At 55.4% G+C, this 14,205-nt stretch overlaps 1 protein-coding gene across 1 annotated transcript in view; it reads left to right on the forward strand.

The window, feature by feature from the left end:
- Positions 1–13,099, forward strand: part of PRR12 (proline rich 12) — a 35,024-nt gene extending 21,925 nt beyond the window's left edge. Inside the window, exons 7-14 of the mRNA XM_054462089.2 lie at positions 732–848; positions 1,075–1,208; positions 2,302–2,774; positions 6,952–7,077; positions 8,219–8,316; positions 11,495–11,641; positions 11,756–11,851; positions 12,117–13,099. Of these exons, the coding sequence (XP_054318064.2) occupies positions 732–848; positions 1,075–1,208; positions 2,302–2,774; positions 6,952–7,077; positions 8,219–8,316; positions 11,495–11,641; positions 11,756–11,851; positions 12,117–12,263 (1,338 nt within the window). The 3' untranslated portion in view covers positions 12,264–13,099. The remainder of the gene's footprint in view (positions 1–731; positions 849–1,074; positions 1,209–2,301; positions 2,775–6,951; positions 7,078–8,218; positions 8,317–11,494; positions 11,642–11,755; positions 11,852–12,116) is intronic.
- Positions 13,100–14,205: the final 1,106 nt, after the last annotated feature.

Raw genomic sequence — 14,205 nt, forward strand, 5'->3', positions numbered from 1 at the left:
GTGGCTTATAAGCAACAGAGATTTGGCTGGGCTTGGTGGATCACGCCTCTGATCCTAGCACTTTGGGAGGCCAAGGCAGGTGGATCACCTGAGGTCGGGGTTCAAGACCAGCCCAACCAACATGGAGAAACCCTGTCTCTACTAAAAATACAAAATTAGTCAGGTGTGGTGGCGCATGCCTGTAATTCCAGCTTCTCAGGAGGCTGAGGCAGGAGAATCGGCTTGAACCCAGGAGGTGGAGGTTGCGGTGAGCTGAGATTGTGCCACTGCACTCCAGCCTGGGCAACAAGAGCAAAACTCCGTCTCAAAAAAAGAAAAAGTAAAAAGAGAATTATGAGGGCAGGGACAGTCAGACCACAACAGGACGTCTTGCTCACAACCGTACTCTCCTGTCCAGCACAGTAAATAGCAGGCGGTGTTCAAAGATTGTCATTACTCTGAGTCACACAGGAAGTTTTGGGCTTTCACACCGTAAAGCAATAGTGACTCAAACTCTACAGCCTAAGAACGAGCAGCCCGATCCAGGGTACTGGGTGGGCAGGAGGCGACAGGGTCAAGTTCAAGCTGTACACAGAGCTGAACACATCATGGGGGTAGAAGATATTTGTTGTTTACGTCTCTGCCTTTTCTCTAAGGGGATGGTGAGGGAGGCCAGTGGACCAGGGCATAGGGGCAGTAGGTACAGGAATGAGGACTGACCCTGCTGGCCTCACCACACCCCTCCTCCTCAGCTGGCGTTGCAGACGGGGCGCGAACCCCCACCCATCTGGCGAGTCCAGAAGGCCCTTCTGCAGAAATTCACTCCGGAGATCAAGGACGGCCAGAGGCAGTTTTGTGCCACCAGTAATGTAAGCCTGCAAAGGGGACCAAGGACTTGGGGGCCCCGGGGCGTGGTATCTAGGAGCTGGGGTTCCCCTTAGCGTGGCTGTGACTCACTCCACAGTGTATCTGGAAGGGGGCCCCCTGCTGCCGGCAGGCTCCAAGCAGCTGCCATGGTGGCCCAGGGCACGGGGATGTTGGCCATCTGGCTGGGCAGTGTGAAGAATTTCCTCATGTGCCTCTTTCTCCCCATAGTATTTGGGGTATTTTGGGGATGCAAAAAATCGGTACCAGCGCCTCTATGTAAAGTTCCTGGAAAATGTCAATAAGAAGGACTACGTGAGGGTCTGTGCTCGGAAACCCTGGCATCGGCCCCCAGTGCCAGTCAGGTACCAACCATGGGGGACACAGGGGCAGGTAGTATGTAGCGCCGACAGGCATGGGGATGGAGCATGCAAGAGGGAAGGCTGGAGAGTGGGGGGTGGGGACAGAGAGAGGAGACAGAGCCCAGAGAGAGAGGGAGACAGAGACCCAGAGAGAAATAGGGACAGAGACCCAGAGACAGGAGGGGAACAGAGACCCAGAAAGAGGGGGACAGAGATCCAGAGGTGGGGGGACAGAAACCCAGAGACAGAGAACCAGAGGCATGAGGGAGACGGAGACTGAGAAGGAGAGAGACCCAGAGAAAAAGAGGGACATAGATGGGGGAGGATAGAGGAGACCCAGAGACGGGACAGGACAGAGACTCATAGAAGGCTACAGAGACCTGGGGTGGACAGAGACCCAGAAAGAGGGGGATAGAGACCCAGAGAGGGAGGGGGTCAGAGACCCAGAGAGGGAGGGGGTCAGAGTCCCAGAGAGGGAGGGGAACAGAGACCCAGAGAGGGAGGGGGTCAGAGACCCAGAGAGGGAGGGGGTCAGAGACCCAGAGAGGGAGGGGAACAGAGACCCAGAGAGGGAGGGGGTCAAAGTCCCAGAGAGGGAGGGGGTCAGAGACCCAGAGAGGGAGGGGGTCAAAGTCCCAGAGATGGAGGGGGTCAGAGTCCCAGAGATGGAGGGGAACAGAGACCCCGAGAGGGAGGGGGTCAGAGACCCCGAGAGGGAGGGGGTCAGAGACCCAGAGAGGGAGGGGGTCAGAGACCCAGAGACGGAGGGGGTCAGAGACCCAGAGAGGGAGGGGGTCAGAGACCCAGAGACGGAGGGGGTCAGAGACCCAGAGACGGAGGGGGTCAGAGACCCAGAGACGGAGGGGGTCAGAGACCCAGAGACGGAGGGGGTCAGAGACCCAGAGAGGGAGGGGAACAGAGACCCAGAGAGGGAGGGGGTCAGAGACCCCGAGAGGGAGGGGAACAGAGACCCAGAGAGAGGAGGGGACACTATGAGAGAAGCTGTTCCTGTGCCTAGGGCACTGAGCAGGGGCCCTGAGGAGAATTTGGGTTCTCGGGGGCTGCTGACTACAGTCCCTTCTCTGTTCCCTTCTAGACGCTCTGGGCAGGCCAAGAACCCCGCATCTGCTGGGGGTAGCTCTGCACCTCCCCCTAAGGCCCCAGCACCACCTCCCAAGCCTGAGACCCCTGAAAAGACGACATCTGAGAAGCCCCCAGAGCAGACACCTGAGACGGCCATGCCTGAGCCCCCTGCCCCTGAGAAGCCCTCCCTCCTGCGGCCTGTCGAGAAGGAAAAGGAGAAGGAGAAGGTGACGCGTGGGGAGCGGCCATTACGGGGTGAGCGGGCCACCAGCGGACGGCAGACGCGGCCAGAGCGGAGCCTCGCCACGGGACAGCCTGCCACATCCCGGCTGCCTAAAGCCCGGCCTACCAAGGTGAAGGCTGAACCGCCTCCTAAGAAGAGGAAGAAATGGCTGAAGGAGGCAGGGGGCAACGCTGCAGCAGGCGGGGGCCCACCAGGCAGCTCCTCAGACTCGGAGTCCTCCCCTGGAGCCCCCAGCGAGGACGGTGAGGCCCTAGGCAGCCTCAGGGCTGCAGGGGTGGGTGGGAAAGGGACACAGGTGAGGGCTGTCCAGAGGGCTCCAGGTAGCCTCGGCAGGACAGTAACAACCAGTATGTTACAGATAATGGCAGTAGCTCACAGTCACGGGGCATCTAACTACACGACAGGCTGCCTCCTAAGAACCTGATGGATGTTAACTTGTGTAATTTTCACCCATCCTAGTAGGTAGATACTGTTATCCTCATCTACAGATGAGGAAGCTGAGGCTCCAAGAGAGGGCAGCACAGTCTGTGTTGGGTGCCCACCAGAGTTGCAACTGAGCCCAGGGTGCCTTGGACTCTGTTCTTCAGTGCTGCGTTCTGCCTCATAATAGGCAAGATTTGAGGGCCGAGGAAGATGTGGGACTAGGCGGCTGTCCTGGAGGCTCTGTGATGGTGGGGTTTCCTGTGAGGCCCTGGGTGACCCTGAGAAAGAGGCATAACCTCATGTGCCTTAGTGACCTCACCTGTAAAATGGGTTCATAATAGACGAAGCTCATAGGAGAGTGCCAGTCTTTAGTAGACACTACCTGTCTACTCCACGTATGCCCAGCACACTGCCACATCCTCAGTGCTTATGATGATGTCTGGTTAGGCTGGGCACAGTGGCTCGCGCCTGTAATCCCAGTACTTTGGGAGGCCAAGGCGGGCAGATCAGCTGAGGTCAGGAGTTCAAGACCAGCCTGGCCAACATGGTAAAATCCCAGCTTTACTAAAAAATACAAAAATTAGCCCAGCATGGTGGTGCGTGCCTGTAATCCCAGCTACTCACGAGGCTGAGGCAGGAGAATCACTTCAACCCAGGAGGCAGAGGTTACAGTGAGCTGAGATCAGGCCACTGCACTCCAGCCTGGATGACAGAACAAGACTCCGTCTCAAAAAAAAAAAAAAAAAAAAAAAAAAGTCGGGTTAGTGATGACAATAACAACAACAAAAATAAATATATATTCACATATGTACAGTAAGGGTAACAGCTGACTTTTGTTGAGTGCTTACTATGTACCAGAAATCATTTTAAACATTTGCACACAGGCTTACTTGACCTTTACCTAATAAACCCTGGGAGATAGCTTGGTAGAATTATCCTCATTTTAAAGATGGAGGCCGGGTGTGGTGGCTCGCACCTGTAATCCCTCCACTTTGGGAGGCCGAGGTGGTAGAATCACTTGAGCTCAAGAGTTCGAGATGAGCCTGGGCAACATAGTGAGACCCCCGTCTCTACAAACAAATTTTTAAAAATTAGCTGGGCTTGGTGGCGAATGCCTGTAGTCCCAGCTACTCAGGAGGCTGAGGCAGAAGGATCACTTGAGCCCATGAGTTCAAGGCTATGGTGAGGTATGATTATACCACTGCTTTCCAGTCAGGGTGACAGAATTAGACCCTATCTCTAAGGATAACTTCTTAAATAAATAAATAAAAGATGAAGAAACTGAGGCACCGAGAGGCGATGGTACCTGGTCAGGGCCACACAGTACAGGGGTAGCTGTTTTAACAGAGATTAGAAATAGAGCGAGTCAAAGGAGGAAGGCAGAATTCTCTTTCCAACAAAGCCCTGATGTAGCAGGGAGATGTATAGAAAATAAAAGTGGCCGGGCACGGTGGCCGATGCCTGTAATTCCAGCACTTTGAGAGGCCGAGGCGGGCGAATCACCTTAGGTCAGGAGCTCCAGACGAGCCTGGCCAACATGGAGAAACCCCGTCTCTACTAAAAATACAAAAATTAGCTGGCTGTGGTGGTGCATGCCTATAATCACAGCGACTCAGGAGGCGGAGCCAGGAGAATCTCTTGAACCTGGGAGGCAGAGGTTGCAGTGAGCCGAGATTGCACTGTTGCATTCCAGCCTGGGCAACAGAGGGAAACTCCGTCTCAATAAATGAATGAACGAATGAATGAATGAATGAATGGCTGTTTTTCAGGGTTGTCCAGGGTCCCAGTTTCCTTCTTTCTTGTTGACCGGCTGTTTGCCTTGTTGATGGGGTCATGACCCCTTTCCAGTGAGCCCAAGCCCTGTTTCTGCCCTTGGCTACCCCACAGACCTTCCCCAACACCCCCAAATCCCATCAAGCTCCGTGTCCTGGCTTCCCCATGTTAGGGACCGGACCTCTGGCTATACAGTCACCTGACCAGACTTCCCAGGAGCCATCCTCACCTCTTTTCCTTTTTTCTTTTCTTTTCTTTTCTTTCTTTCTTTTTTTTTTTTTTTTTTTTCTGTTTGTTGAGACAGAGCCTCATTCTGTCACCCAGGTTGAAGTGCAGTGGTGTAATTTCAGTTCACTGAAACCTCCACCTCCTGGGTTCAAGTGATCCTCCTGCTTCAGCCTCCCAAGTAGCTGGGACTATAGATGTGCGCCACCATGCCCCGGCTAACCTGTGCATTTTTAGTAGAGATGAGGTTTCACCATGTTGGCCCAGGGTGGTCTCGAACTCCTGACCTCAGGCGATCCGCTCACCTCAGTCTCACAAAGTGCTGGGATCACAGGCGTGAGCCACTGCACCCGGCCTTCCTCTTTCCCTTTTCTACCTGTCGCCCCCACAGCGGGGCAGCTCCCAGCCCTGCCCGCCCCCATCCCCTCCACCCTTTCCCAGGCCTGCCCAGCTCAGCCTCGTCCTCTGCTTCCAGCCCTGCCCCACCTCCATTCGTTCCTACCTGGTCCATCAGCCTGGACTTCAGCCTCACTCCTCCAGTCTGTCCCCTGCTTGGCTTTAGGAGGGATCTTTCTACACTTATTCTCACCCCTTCCCTGCTCTCAGTTCTCTCATGGCTCCCTAGTACCCACCAGAAAAAGCCCTTGCCCTTTCTGCCTGGTGTTGGAGGCCCAGTGTGGTCTGGCCTGCACTGACCTGTGCAATCCCAGCTCCCATCTCCTCCCTCAGCCTTGCCCCTTTATGATCTGACCTCTCTGGATGCACTCTTTTGGAAACCAACAATGCTGCTTCTTTAGACTTACGTGAAGCCACAATTAAGTGCTCTGAGCTATCACTCAAGGCTCAGCCTTTGTTTGACCTTGAACAAGGGTGAGTCTGATGCCTCCTGTGAGCTTTTTTTTGAGACAGTCTTGCTCTTGTTGCCCAGGCTTGTTGCCAGTGCAATTGTGCGATCTCGGCTCACCGCAACCTCCGCCTCCCGGGTTCAAGCGATTCTCCTGCCTCAGCCTCCCGAGTCGCTGTGATTACAGGCATGCACCACCACACACGGCTAATTTTGTATTTTTAGTAGAGACAGGGTTTCTCCATGTTGGTCAGGCTGGTCTCGAACTCCTCACCTCAGGTGATCCACTTGCCTTGGCCTCCCAAAGTGCTGGGATTACAGGCGTGAGCCACCGCGCTCAGCCGTATTTTTTTTTTCTTTTTTTTGGAGACGGAGTCTCGCTCTGTCACCCAGACTGGAGTACAATGGCGCGATCTCGGCTCACCGCAACCTCCACCTCCCAGGTTCAAGGGATTCTCCTGCCTCAGCCTCCTGAGTAGCTGGGATTACAGACATGCACCACCACACCCGGCTAATTTTGTATTTCTTAGTACAGACGGGGTTTCTCCATGTTGGTCAGGCTGGTCTTGAACTCCTGACCTCAGGTGATCTGCGCCTCAGCCTCCCAAAGTGCTGGGATTACAGGCCACAGCACTTTATGGGCTACAATGCCCGGCCTTTTTTTTTTTTTTTTTTTTTTGACAAGTTTCACTCTGTCACCCAGGCTGTGCAATGGCACAATCTTGGCTCACTGCAACCTCCGCCTCCTGGGTTCAAGCCATCCTCCTACCTCAGCCTTCTGAGTAGCTGGGATTACAGGCGTGTGCCACCACGCCTGGCTAATTTTTGTATTTTTAGTAGAGACAGGGTTTTGCCACGTTGGCCAGGCTGATATCAAACTCCTGACCTTAGGTGATCTGCCTCGGCCTCCCAAAGTGCTGGGATGACAGGCGTGAGCCACTGCGCCTGGCCTTCTCTGAGCTTCTTGCAGTCCCTGTGATTCTGCCACAAGAGCACGTGGCACTGGCGCTTGCCTGTCAATCTTCCCTAGCGGACTTGGACCTCCCAAAAGCAGGGATTTCTCTTTTGGTCCCCAGTGTTGAGAACAGCGTCTGCCACACAGGTGGTCTCAGAGGAAGTTGGGATAACGAGCCTGCATCCTGTCTTTTCTGCAGAGCGGGCAGTACCTGGGCGTCTGCTCAAAACCAGGGCTATGCGGGAGATGTACCGGAGCTACGTGGAGATGTTGGTGAGCACAGCACTTGACCCAGACATGATCCAGGCCCTGGAGGACACGCATGGTGAGCTGAGGCCTGGGGAGGAGGGGTGGGGGCTGACTCGGTCTGAGGGAGCAGGTGCTGAGGGCTTGGACCTGATCTGAGAGAGGAGAGGTTTGGGGTCTGGACTCCTGGGTCTGAGGGAAGACGAGCTGAGGCCTGGACCTGGGTCTGAGAGAGGAGGGGCTGGGGCCTGGAGTCCTGGGTCTGAGGGAGGAGGTCCCTGGGTCCTAGGGAGAAGAGGCTGGGGGCCTGGACTCCTGGGTTTGAGGGAGGAGGGGCTGGGGGCCTAGACTCCTGGTTCTGAGGGAGGAGGGGCTGGACCTGGATGGGGGTCTGAGGAAGGAGGGACTGGACTGCCGGGTCTGAGGGAGGAGGGGCTGGGGGTCTGGACTCCCGGGTCTGAGGAAGGAGGGACTGGGGCCTGGACTCCTGGGTCTGAGGGAGGAGGGACTGGGGCTTGGACTCCTGGGTCTGAGGGAGGAGGGGCTGGGGGCCTGGACTCCTGGGTCTGAGGGAGGAGGGGCTGGGGCCTGGACTCCTGGGTCTGAGGGAGGAGGGGCTGGGGCCTGGACTCCTGGGTCTGAGGGCGGAGGGGCTGGGGGTCTGGACTCCTGGGTCTGAGGGAGGAGGGGCTGGGGGTCTGGACTCCTGGGTCTGAGGGAGGAGGGGCTGGGGGTCTGGACTCCTGGGTCTGAGGGAGGAGGGGCTGGGGGTCTGGACTCCTGGGTCTGAGGGAGGAGGGGCTGGGGGTCTGGACTCCTGGGTCTGAGGGAGGAGGGGCTGGGGCCTGGACCCCTGGGTCTGAGGGCGGAGGGGCTGGGGGTCTGGACTCCTGGGTCTGAGGGAGGAGGGGCTGGGGGTCTGGACTCCTGGGTCTGAGGGCGGAGGGGCTGGGGGTCTGGACTCCTGGGTCTGAGGGAGGAGGGGCTGGGGGTCTGGACTCCTGGGTCTGAGGGAGGAGGGAGCTGGGGTCTGGACTCCTGGGTCTGAAGGAGGAGGGAGCTGGGGCCTGGACTCCTGGGTCTGAAGGAGGAGGGGCTGGGGCCTGTACTTTTGTCTCTGAGTGGGAAGGGGATTTGGGGACCCAGACTCCATGACCCCACCTTGGCCCCAGCGCTTTGTGAGGCTGTGGCCTTCCTGATACCGTGTCCTCGTCCATCAGACGAACTGTACCTGCCTCCCATGCGGAAGATAGACGGCCTGCTGAATGAGCACAAGAAGAAAGTCCTGAAGCGGCTGTCACTAAGCCCAGCCCTGCAGGTGCTTGGGGGTCTGGGCAGGGGGTGTCTGGGGCCCAGGGTCCACATGGAGAAGACATGTACGTGTCGGCTGCTGTTGGGGAGGGGTGATCCTTGGAAGGAGAGTGTCCTTCTGGGCTCAGATGGGAGAAAAATTGAGGGCAGGACTGTCAGGAGATCTCTGGGTTCTCAACAGCCATGAAGCCCATGTCGGGAGGAGCTGTGGGCCTTGGGGCAGCAGAGGGGTGGTTGTGAAAGGCTGGGCTGTTGTTGCGGAGAACAAGTGTGGAGCCAAACGTAGACTAGGCCTGCACCCAAAGCTGGCACTGGACCGATGGCTTCTTCGTGAGTCCAGTGCAGGCTATTAGGATCCCAGGCTTCAGTGTTAAGTCATCTGTATGATTTCCCTTCTGGGATATTCTGGGATGGAATTATCAGGGCTCTGAAATCCAGTGTTAAACTGGCTCTGAGGATTCTGGTTGGGATGTTAGTGTGGCACTGACAATTCCGGGATAGAATGTTAGGGTAACTGAGACTTCTGGAATCGAATGTTATTCTGTCTTTGAGAATTCTGGAAGACTTGCAGTGATTCTGAGAATTCTGGGATGGATTCTAGGCTGGTACTAAGAATTCTGGGATAGGCTATTAGGCTGGTGCTGAGATGACTGGTGGGAAGTTAGTCTTAGAAAATATGCAGGGAGGCCGGGCACGGTGGCTCACGCCTGTGATCCTAGCACTTTGGGAAGCCAAGGCTGGTGGATGGCCTGATGTCAAGAGTTCAAGACCACCCTGGCTCTCTCAAAATAAAAAAAAAGTGAAACCCTGTCTCTACTCAAAATAAAAAAATTAGCTGGGCGTGGTGGTGGGCACCTGTAGTCTTAGCTTCCCGGGAGGCTGAGGCAGGAGAATCAGTTGAACCCAGGAGGTGGAGCTTGCAGTGAGCCAAGATGGCACCACTGCACTCCAGCTTGGGCGACAGAGCAAGACTGTCTCCAAAAAAGAAAATAGGCCAGGCGCGGTGGCTCACGCCTGTAATCCCAGCAGTTTGGGAGGCCAAGACGGATGGATCACGAGGTCAGGAGATCGAAACCATCCTGGCTAACATGGTGAAACTCTATCTCTACTAAAAATACAAAAAAGAAATTAGCTGGGCGTGGTGGCGGGCGCCTGTAGTCCCAGCTACTCAGGAGGCTGAGGCAGGAGAATGGCGTGAACCCGGGAGGCGGAGCTTGCAGTGAGCCGAGATCGTGCTACTGCGCTCCAGCCTGGGCGACAGAGCGAGACTCTGTCTCAAAAAAAAAATATATATATATATATATATATATGGAAATATTAATATGACTGAGAATTTTGAGTGAGATAGTTTTCTCAGAATGATGGGTGGGACGTTGGGATGACTGAGAATTCTGGAATGGATTCTTAGACTGGTGTGGAGAAATCTAAGCCGGAATGTTATGCTGACTGAAAATTTGGGGGTAGAGTGCTGGGTGGGTTGGAAAATTCTGGGTAGCATTAAGTTATAAAAACTCTGGAGGATATGAATCTAGTCTACAAATTCTGAGATGGATTGTTAGGCTGGCACTGAGGATTGTGGGTGAGATGTTACACTACGGTAGATAATCCCGGTGTAGGATATTAGAGTAGGTCTGAGAAGTATGTGTTATTACTCGGGAGTTAGAATTCTGGGGTAGATGGCTGGGCGCCGTGGCTCACGTCGGTAATCCCAGCACTTTGGGAGGCTAAGGGAGGTGGATCACGAGGTCAGGAGATCAACAACAACCCATCCTGGCTAACACGGTGAAACCCCATCTCTACTAAAAATACACAAAAAATTAGCCGGGTGTGGTGGTGGGTGCCTGTGGTCCCAGGTACTCGTGAGGCTGAGGCAGAATAATGATGTGAACCCGGGAGGCGGAGCTTGCAGTGAGCCAAGGTCGTGCCACTGCACTCCAGCCTGGGCGACACAGCGAGACTTCGTCTCAAAAAAAAAAAAAAAACACCAAAGAATTCTGGGGTAGATGGGATGGTTAGGTTAGGGCTGAGAATTCTGGGATAGATGGTTAGGATGGGGCCGAGAATTCTGGGGTAGCTGGTTAGGATGGGGCTGGGAATTCTGGGGTAGGTGGTTAGGATGGGGCTGGGAATTCTGGGATAGATGGTTAGGATGGGGCCGAGAATTCTGGGGTAGGTGGTTAGGATGGGGCTGAGAATTCTGGGGTGGGTGGTTAGGATGTTGCTGAGAATTCTGGGGTAGGTGGTTAGGATGGGGCCGGGAATTCTGGGGTGGGTGGTTAGGATGTTACTGAGAATTCTGAGGTAGGTGGTTAGGATGGGGCCAAGAATTCTGGGATAGATGGTTAGGATGGGGCCGAGAATTCTGGGGTAGGTGATTAGGATGGGGCCAGGAATTCTGGGATAGGTGGTTAGGATGGGGCCGAGAATTCTGGGGTAGGTGATTAGGATGGGGCCAGGAATTCTGGGATAGGTGGTTAGGATGGGGCCGGGAATTCTGGGATAGGTGGTTAGGATGGGGCCGGGAATTCTGGGGTAGGTGGTTACGATAGGGCTGAGAATTCTGGGATAGGATAGGTGGTTAGGATGAGACTGAGGATTCTGGGGTTGGTGGTTAGGATGGGGCCGAGAATTCTGGGGTAGATGGTTAGGAGGGGGCCGAGCATTCAGGGATAGGTGGTTAGGATGAGACTGAGAATTCTGGGATAGGTGGTTAGGATGGGACTGAGAATTCTGGGATGGATGGTTAGGATGGGGCTGAGAATTCTGGGGTAGGTAGTTAGGATGGGGCTGAAAATTCTGGGGTAGGTGGTTAGGATGGGGCTGGGAATTCTCAGGTAGGTGGTTAGGATGGGGCTGAGAATTCTGGGATAGATGGTTAGGATGGGGCTGGGAATTCTGGGATAGATGGTTAGGATGGGGCTGGGAATTCTGGGGTAGATGGTTAGGATGGGGCTGAGAATTCTGGGGTAGAATTTTGGGTGACATTGAGAATCTGAGCCAGGCCAGAAAGCTCAGTGGAAGCGTCACTGGACAGGCCCAGCCTCCTCTGTCCTTTGAGGAGACTCCAATTGTCTCTCCTGATCTGCAGCCTGGGGGAAACTGAGGCACGGATCTGAGCCCCGGCTGTTGGGTTTGGGATGTGTGGGGCCAGGGCGGCATCTAGCTGACCCATCGGCTTCCCGCAGGATGCCCTGCACACGTTCCCACAGCTGCAAGTGGAGCAGAGTGGGGAGGGCTCTCCGGAAGAAGGGGCTGTGCGGCTGCGGCCTGCCGGGGAACCCTACAACCGCAAGACGCTCAGCAAGCTCAAGAGGAGCGTGGTCAGAGCCCAGGTGGGCACTGAGGCTGGGGCTGGGAGTGGGGAGTGCTGGCGGTATGTGGGAAGGGAGGAGAGGGGCTGCCAAGTGCCGGGCCGGAGGGGCTGAGGCATCTCCACTCCTACCCAGGAGTTCAAGGTTGAGCTGGAAAAGTCGGGATACTACACGCTCTACCATTCGCTCCACCACTATAAATACCACACCTTCCTGCGCTGCCGGGACCAGGTGAGCCCCACCCACAGCACCCATCGCCCTGGGATTCCAACCTTTTTGACTTCCTCTTGGGATCGATCCGAGGGTCCAAGTCCAGCCCCGTCCTGCCTCAGACCCAAGAGTTCAGGTCCTTCTGTCTTGGGACTTAAGAATGCAGCCCCCAGCCCCGGTTTCCCTGGGACACTGACATCTGACACCCCAGTCCCCAGGCCTCAGCCCCTTCCCTCCCCAGAGGCCGGTGTGCCACCCTCCCCAGTGCCATGTTTGACCCCTGCAGACCCTGGCCATCGAGGGCGGCGCCGAGGACCTGGGCCAGGAGGAGGTGGTCCAGCAGTGCATGCGGAACCAGCCGTGGCTGGAACAGCTCTTTGACTCCTTCAGTGACCTGCTGGCCCAAGCACAGGCCCACAGCCGCTGTGGGTGACCCCGCCCCAGCTTGTGAGGGGGGCGCCTCCTCCATGAACCGAGAATTGGGACAGAACCGTGTCCTCAGGAGCTAACACCTGGGCTCCGTCGCCGGGGAAAGGGGGTCATGGGTCAGGGTGTGTCTGTGCTGCCACCTCCAGGGCAGGGTTCAAAGTCCGACTCCCCCCCTCTCCCGAGCCCCCTCCACTCCCTCCCCATTCCTCCCACTGTTCGAGTGTACAGAGAAATTATTTATATATATGTATAAATGTCTATTTAGTAACGGTTTCCCTCTCCCCTTGCCCCGACCCCGCCTCCACAGCCACAGCCCCCGCCCCTCCACCTTGTACATAATGTATAGGAAAAGTCTATGTATGGCTGGGGGGGTGGGGTGGCTTCAGAGAGCTGGGGGACCCCTTCCCCTCAAGTCCCCCCTGCAGGCCAAGATCTTTGCTAAAGGCCACTCCCTCCCCAGGGCATTTGGCATCGGGTGGGAGGGGAAAACGCATCTTGTTAATTATTTTTAATCTTATTTATTGTACATACCTGGGGCAGGGGCTTGGGGAGGTGGAGGGGGGAGAAGGGTCCCCTCTCTCTGCCCCTCCCACTCCTTTTCTACAGCGATTTGTCTGTGTCTGGCCCCCACCCGCTGCCCACCCACCATTGTTGTCTGGATGTGGTTCTATTTTTTATCGGTCTCCTTTCCCCTCCTCCCCGTTCTTGCCCCTGCCCCACCCCGCCCCCTGCTCCCACCACCCTTTGTCTCTTGCTCTTTCTTGGGCTTCTGTACAACTCAACTTGTATACACTGTGTACACACAACCAGCCAAACGAAAACCCAACGGCAAACACTTTACCAGCAGGCTGGAGTGCCTCTGTCCTGCGGCGCTGGGGTGGGTGGCAGTGGTGGCAGGGGCAGAGGGTCTGGAACGGGACTTCCCAGAGCCCTGGGCAGTGGGGGCCCTGAGGCTGGCATATGTTCTGTGTCCCCGCACGGCAGAGTATCCCACCTTGAAATTTAATGACTTCAGACAACAAATATTTATCATTGGGGGGTTTCTTTTGTTTTTTAGCTAAAGACAGGGTCTCACTCTGTCACCTAGGCTGGAGTGCAGTGGCGTGATCATAGCTCACTGCAGCCTCCAACTCCCTGGCTCAAGCGATCCTCCTGCCTCAGCCTCCCAAAATGACGGGATTACAGGCAAGTGTCACTGTGCCTGGCCCTATGTTCCTTGTGTTACCCAGGCTGGCCTTGAACTTCTGGGCTTAAAGGATCCTCCTGCCCCAGTCTCAAGTAGTTGGCATTACAGGTGCATGCCACCACTACACCCAGCTCAAATCCTGTAGTTCTTTTTTTTTTTTTTTTTTTTTGAGACAGAGTCTTGCTCTGTCGCCCAGCCTGGAGTGCAGTGGTTCGATCTTGGCTCATACAACTTCAGCCTCCCCGGTTCAAGCGATTCTCCTACCTCAGCCTCCCAAGTAGCTGGGATTATAGGGGCCTACCACTACATCCAGCAAATTTTTGTATTTTTAGTAGAAACCAGGTTTCGCCATGTTGGCCAGGCTGGTCTCGAACTCCTGACCTCAAGTGATCTGCCAGCCTCAGCCTTCCAAAGAGATTACAGATGTGAGCCACTGCACCCAGCCTCAAGTCCTGTATTCTTGAATCCAAGTGAGTGGTCCATGGTACAGCACTCGGAGTTCCCCTAGAGCTTGTAGAAATGTAGAATCGGCACAGGCAGCAGACGAGGAGAGGGCAGGTCGAATAGGGCTGTTTCCCCTCCTCCCTTAAAGGAAAAGATGTAGAATCTCAGGCTGTTGCTCTGGTCTACTTCATCAAGGCCCACTTTTTAGTAAAATGCCGAGAGGATTCTCAAGCACATTCAAGTTTGAAGAACCGTGTTGTAGAACAAGAATGTTAAAAATGTGCAGGTTGGCTGGGTACGGTGGCTCACGGCTATA

This window comes from Pongo pygmaeus, chromosome 20 (genome assembly GCF_028885625.2).
Source record: "Pongo pygmaeus isolate AG05252 chromosome 20, NHGRI_mPonPyg2-v2.0_pri, whole genome shotgun sequence".
In the NCBI taxonomy this organism is placed as follows: Eukaryota; Metazoa; Chordata; class Mammalia; order Primates; family Hominidae; genus Pongo; species Pongo pygmaeus.